Source organism: Enoplosus armatus, chromosome 14 (genome assembly GCF_043641665.1).
Source record: "Enoplosus armatus isolate fEnoArm2 chromosome 14, fEnoArm2.hap1, whole genome shotgun sequence".
NCBI classification, from domain to species: Eukaryota; Metazoa; Chordata; class Actinopteri; order Centrarchiformes; family Enoplosidae; genus Enoplosus; species Enoplosus armatus.
Genome location: NC_092193.1, coordinates 14,858,247 through 14,863,835, shown reverse-complemented (window position 1 = coordinate 14,863,835; position 5,589 = coordinate 14,858,247). Strand labels below are relative to the sequence as shown.

The following is a 5,589-nucleotide window of genomic DNA, read 5'->3' as shown; positions in this document are numbered from 1 at the left end:
TCACATATGGATGTCTTTGTGTATCATAACCAGGCTGGGTGGTGCTTCCTCCACTCTCCTCCCTCTCATAGCCAGGGTGAGAACATTTTGGACTGAGTGCGACACTCTCAGCAGAAGCTCCTTCAGTCCAGCTCTGTACTCTTTCCGGATCAGGCAGTAGAGCACTGGGTTGAGGCAGCTGTTTGCGTGAGCTAAACACACAGTCAGGGGGAAGGCATAGGCCTGGGCGTTGTAGAAGGCTTTACTGAAGGGCACCAAGTCAAATTTGATTAGCACCCCCCACAGGGTGAGTGCCTGGTTGGGCAGCCAGCAGATGAAAAAGGACAGAACTACGATGGTGACAGAGCGGGTGACTTTGGAGCGGCGGCGGTGGCGTCTTCTCTCACACTCCGACCTCTCTGTCACACTCCCGCTGACCATGCTGCCCACGATGCGCCTGCTCAGGATGAACCTCAGGAGGAGGAGGTAGCACACAGAGATGACAATCAAGGGAACTACAAATCCCAAGAGGACTTTCTGTGTTTGGTAGAGTCCAAGCAGGACTTGAGGATCCCAGTGGCTTGAATCCGAGTCAGAGAACCGTACTAAGCACAGCTCGTCATCTGTGGACACCTGTAAACACAACAACAACTGCATAAGAGGCTACTAACCCAAAACAGAACGCATGAACTGGAACCAAATCAAATCATGGGGTGGTAGTTCAGTCTCAATTCAACCAACCTGGACTGTGGTGGAGTAGAAAGCATGAGGCAGCGTAGCCACCAGTGACACTACCCAAATGGCCAAACTGGCCCATTTGGCTCGAGCAATGCCGATCCCAGGGCTGTCCATCTTCAGAGATGTGACCAGGGAGCGGTAGCGGGTCACGCTCATGGCGGTGAGGAAGAAGACGCTGGCGTACATGTTCAGGGTGGTGACCGAGCTCACGATCTTGCACATGACCCGGCCAAAGGGCCAGCGGAAGTCCAGCACCGTGTCCACGGCCCAGAAGGGCAAGGTGAGGACGAACTGGAGGTCTGTCAGCGCCAGGCTCATCACGAAGCAGTCGATGGAGGAGTGGTGGTGGCCCCGGCGGCGGGAGTGGAGCAGGAAAAGTGCCAGGAGGTTACCCACAAGCCCCAGGACACACACCACCAGGTAGACCAGGGCAATGAGAATTCGCACCTGTCGAACACACACAATGACATTTTTATTTTGTGTTTTCTGATAAACAGTATTCATGTTGGAGCTGCTAGATGGGAACTCAAAATACAACATGCATGAGTAAAAACCCTTCCAAGCACTTCCTCTCAGCATGTGTTGAGGTGATTCAGGTAGAAATACTCTCTTGACAGAAACATTCACTCATTGTGTTCATCTGGATTTGTGAGGATTTGAGGATTTGGTAAAACCTTTAAATAAACCTACTGCCAGGTTCGCGCTGTCCCCGTGCAGGTCCAGCGAGGACTCCTTGGAGAGGATGTGCAGCCAGCAGTTCAGTGACAGGTTAAAAGCTGCGACGTTGGAGGCTGCTCCTGCGGGGCTGACAAGTTCAAAGATTTCGCGTTCGTCCTCTTCCCCTCCGCACACGCTCGGAGCGGCCAGGGGTCCGGAGGCGCTGCTGTTGCTCTGCATGCTTCTGCAGAGGGGGAGAAAGGGCGAGTTTTAAAAGAAGCTCTGCTCTCTGTGACTTCCAGAGTGCGGGTGCGCAGGTGTGCATGCAGAAAGCCACATAATCTTCGTCCTGTAAAGTTAGTCTTGTTCAAAGTCTCAGAGTCGCAGGATTTATCCGAGTGATTTCTGAACTTGAACGCGTCTCCGCTTGCATTGTATTGTTCTCACAGGAAATATGAAGCGTAAAAGTTGATGAATCCGCGTCAGCCTACTGTCAGTCTGTAGTGACGCAGCCGCCTCTTCTCTCTGTGATGCTGCTGACAGCGTCTTGAAACTGGAGGCTTTTATACTCGCTGAGGCTCTCCTCCGCCGCACGATGGCGCCCTGCCTGAGCTTCAATATGCAGTATTACTTTTTATGATTGTTACAGCAGACACTGGGCTGGAATGAAGATCCACTTCTGGTTTCAAAGTTAAGCCAGTTCTCTGCTTTGTTTCCATTAAAAGATACAATCAGATGTTTTTCCAAGGTTTGTTTTTCTGCGCAGTTCCTGATGATTCAGGGGTAAACAAACCTTGTGTTGTGTGTATAGTGGGAGAAATCATTTAGCAGTCTGACACACTGCAAAAGAGTCAGTGTTTCCTGAATTGTATAAATGTGTTTCTGCTTTCTTTTATTTAAAACTGTTGCAGACCATCTTAGTTCACAGTGTTTGTACGCTATAATCTGTTCATTGTTTGTTTTCCTCTTTGATGGAGTCAGCTAATCACAGTCTCCGATGTTATGTCCAAATATCACCTTTAATATTCCTGCTTATGATGTGAAGGTAAATTATATATGATAGTGTTTTCAGAAAAGGTTTCCTTAGCCTACGAGGGTTTGTTAACGCACATCTAAAATGATGCACATCAGAGGAATGATCAATTAGATTTCAAACAGCTTTCAGTCTCTGTGAGAGAGCCGGGAGGAGAGAGAGAGGTGTGTGTGTGTGTGTGTGTTTTTGATTTGCATTTCTTATAGGTCACTGTTGGTATTCACACAATGCACCACCATGGCCATCTGTGTGTGCGGAGGTGCAGGCGAAAAAAGGAGATATTCAGAGTCATTTTCTCAAGCAGCCTCAACAGGCCAGACTGGACAAGTCTGTAACTTATTGAACAATTTGTAAAACCTGCCACTTGCAGCAGAGAGTCTGACATCTTGTTCCTGAGCAAACTGCAATGCCTCACCCGTTAGTGACATTAAATCCTGATTTAAAGTCCAGTCAAGACAGTTAAAGGCAATTTATTGTCATCCCTGTTTCTGTGTCTGGTTTCAGGAACAACTTCAAATGAAAACAACACCAATTTGTTGACAGTTTCCTTTTTTCCCTTGTGTTACCAATATTGAGATGGATGGAAATGCAGTCATGGTCAGAGTCTGACCCTGAAGCTCTCTGTGGAGACGCTCATTTAAATTCTGTTGAAGCTTTCAAAGGCACTTAAAGATGTCTAATTTCTTTTTCAAGAGCTTGTCTTTATTTTTCACGACACTTGCAAAACAAAAGGATAGGGAGATACTGACATGACATCACATGAAAAAAGTGATTTGAATTCCCTCCGCATTGCTGTAATGCATAAAATATAACAGCAGTGAAATAAAGCTCCTCATACAAGCAGTGATCTTACAAGAAAAACTAAAACGAAGCGCCAAAGAATATCTGAATTCATGATTTTTTTCCCCCTCCTGTAACCTGATTCCCCCTCAGGTAGCAGCCCCTCTGCTCAACTCTCACATGATTCATATTCTGATTGAATTTCTACCTACATCTATAACTCTTTATCACACCACCACAACATACTGCTTAAAGCAGTCTGATCAATAATTCATTTCTGACTCTCAGTGCGGATGGTGTACCCACATTTTAGGTTCAAACAAGCTTGAATGTTAGAAATATTGAGGGCATAAGCCCTAATTTACCCAACAGATCCCACCCACCTATGACATTCATGACTAGCCACCAACCAAACTCTGTAGAATTTTCAGAGTATCAAACAAAATCACCAAATTTGATATTTTAATTATTCATTTAACTGCTGAATTATATTATCTGATAATTTTGATCTCCATACATTATGGTCTGGTGTCAGGTATGTAACCCTGGTAGAGAATACTAAATTCCTTTCATTTTACTTAAATCTATTTAGTCTTTAGGCATGATAGCGGCCTGGCTCTAGGGGTAGCAATGTTGGTTGTTCAGTCAGTCCACCACTTGTCCAGAGTGAAATATCTCCACAAATATTGGATGGATTGCCAAGAAATTTGGTTCAGACATTCATGACTTTGACATACTGACTTTGGTCACCACCTGACTTTTCCTCTAGCACCACCAGCAGGTTGGCCATTGTGGTTTTGAGTGAAATATCTCAACAACTAAATCATTGGATGGATTGTCCCTCTTATGATATAATACCTTTGACGATTCCCTGACTTTTCATCCGGCACCATTGTCACCACCATCAGATTCAAAATGTAAATGTGTCCAAGGCTTTGGTTTATGACTACTTACAAAACTAAAGACATTGCCCTCAGCATGTTATCATGCTCAAAGCACTACTGTGCCTAAGTACAGTGCTCACAGAGCTGCTAGCATGGCTGTCTTAAATATCAGAATCAGCTTTAAAAAAACAACAGCATGCGTGTAAGTGTAAAACGTCAACTCTTATTTATGTCATACTGTAAATCAAGGACATGACCTCACTGTCCTCTGTTAGCTACGCCCCGTACTGTATCCCAGTAAAACTTCAGCACATACAGTATGTGAAGAGCATCTTGTGGGACTGACCTCGAGCAGAGGCTGCTTGAACATCAACGGTTCAAAAATAAATCCCCATCTGACCTCAATGTTGCTCTCATTCTTTGGCCAAGTCGGCATCAAGCTAATAAAATATGGTACACTACTTGTTCTGTATGTGTGTTGGTGAATATGGACAGAGATGAACTGTTGTTGCCTCTTCGCTTTGTCTGTTGTACACATTTTGTCATGGATTTACAGCGGAGACCCTGTAAGATAGATAAGCTGTCTGTTTTGTGATATGTCATGGACAGGAACAGAGATGAGGATGTAAACAGTGGATATTCATCTTCTTCAGAACATTATGTGACCAGCGAACCAGAGACAAGAATAAGTGTTGTTTTAATAATTATCCTTCAAAGGCATTAAACAACAGCGGGTTACATTTCTACAAACATAAGAACAACAAAGACTTTTGCTCTAGAACTGAGATATGATTTCCACTATTTTCTAAACCTGAAGCCCACTTTACCATATTGATAGCCGACATGAAAGTGAAGCTTATTATACGTTTTTTATTGAAGTGAGAAGTCATCCAGCAACTTTTTTGTTTTTCAGATATTGCCTCTGTATGTTCGGGATGCAAATCAAATCAATCTCAAACTGGACACATGGAATTACTGAAAGAAACAAAATCCACTGGAATACACTTTTTTTAATTCTCTTGTGCTTTGTCAGTTTTGCACTCACTTTGCAACTATTACAAAATGCAACTAAAATCTTTTTTTAGGTTTTTCAACATATACATTAAAAGTAAATAATAAAATATAGCAGTGAATATACATATACATTTTCTTTTACAAATCATACATGCAATGCATGCAGCACTATAATACATATTCCACCAAGTCCCTGAGGCTCCATTTTCCAAATCAAAATGAAAAATGACATCTGGATGAGCTCCACACCGACCTCCGTCTGAGTGAGTGAATTTCAGTTTAAAGTCTTTTAACTAGCTGTTTGTGTGTTGATGGCAAACGCACCATAAAACCCTCACTCAGTCTCTGCAGTGAGAGACGGATGCTGGAAAACAATCAAACTGCTCCTTTGGATGCAGGCGAGCCTGCGCACCTTTGCTACATCTTTCCTCCTGGGGGTCCCAAGGAGGCCTGTGATTGTCCCTGTGCTGGATGGGAAGTCTACCGTAGGGAGATTGGTCAGGG

General features: G+C 44.0%; 1 protein-coding gene across 1 annotated transcript; it reads right to left on the bottom strand.

Moving 5' to 3' along the window:
* LOC139296734 (relaxin-3 receptor 1-like) lies at positions 1-1,614 on the bottom strand. The gene is made up of 3 exons (XM_070919217.1): positions 1,408-1,614; positions 721-1,164; positions 1-612 (listed from the first exon to the last, which is right to left on the bottom strand). Exons 1-3 carry the CDS (start codon positions 1,612-1,614, stop codon positions 1-3), a joined length of 1,263 nt encoding a protein of 420 aa, XP_070775318.1.
* Between the last annotated feature and the right edge of the window lie 3,975 nt (positions 1,615-5,589).

Coding starts and splice junctions, on each gene's coding strand:
- LOC139296734 (XM_070919217.1), bottom strand. CDS start 1,614: ATGCAGAGCAACAGCAGCGCCTCCGGACCCCTGGCCGCTCCGAGCGTG. Junction 1,165..1,407: donor GGGACAGCGCGAACCTGGCA/GTAGGTTTATTT, acceptor TGTGTTCGACAG/GTGCGAATTCTCATTGCCCT. Junction 613..720: donor TCTACTCCACCACAGTCCAG/GTTGGTTGAATT, acceptor TTGTGTTTACAG/GTGTCCACAGATGACGAGCT.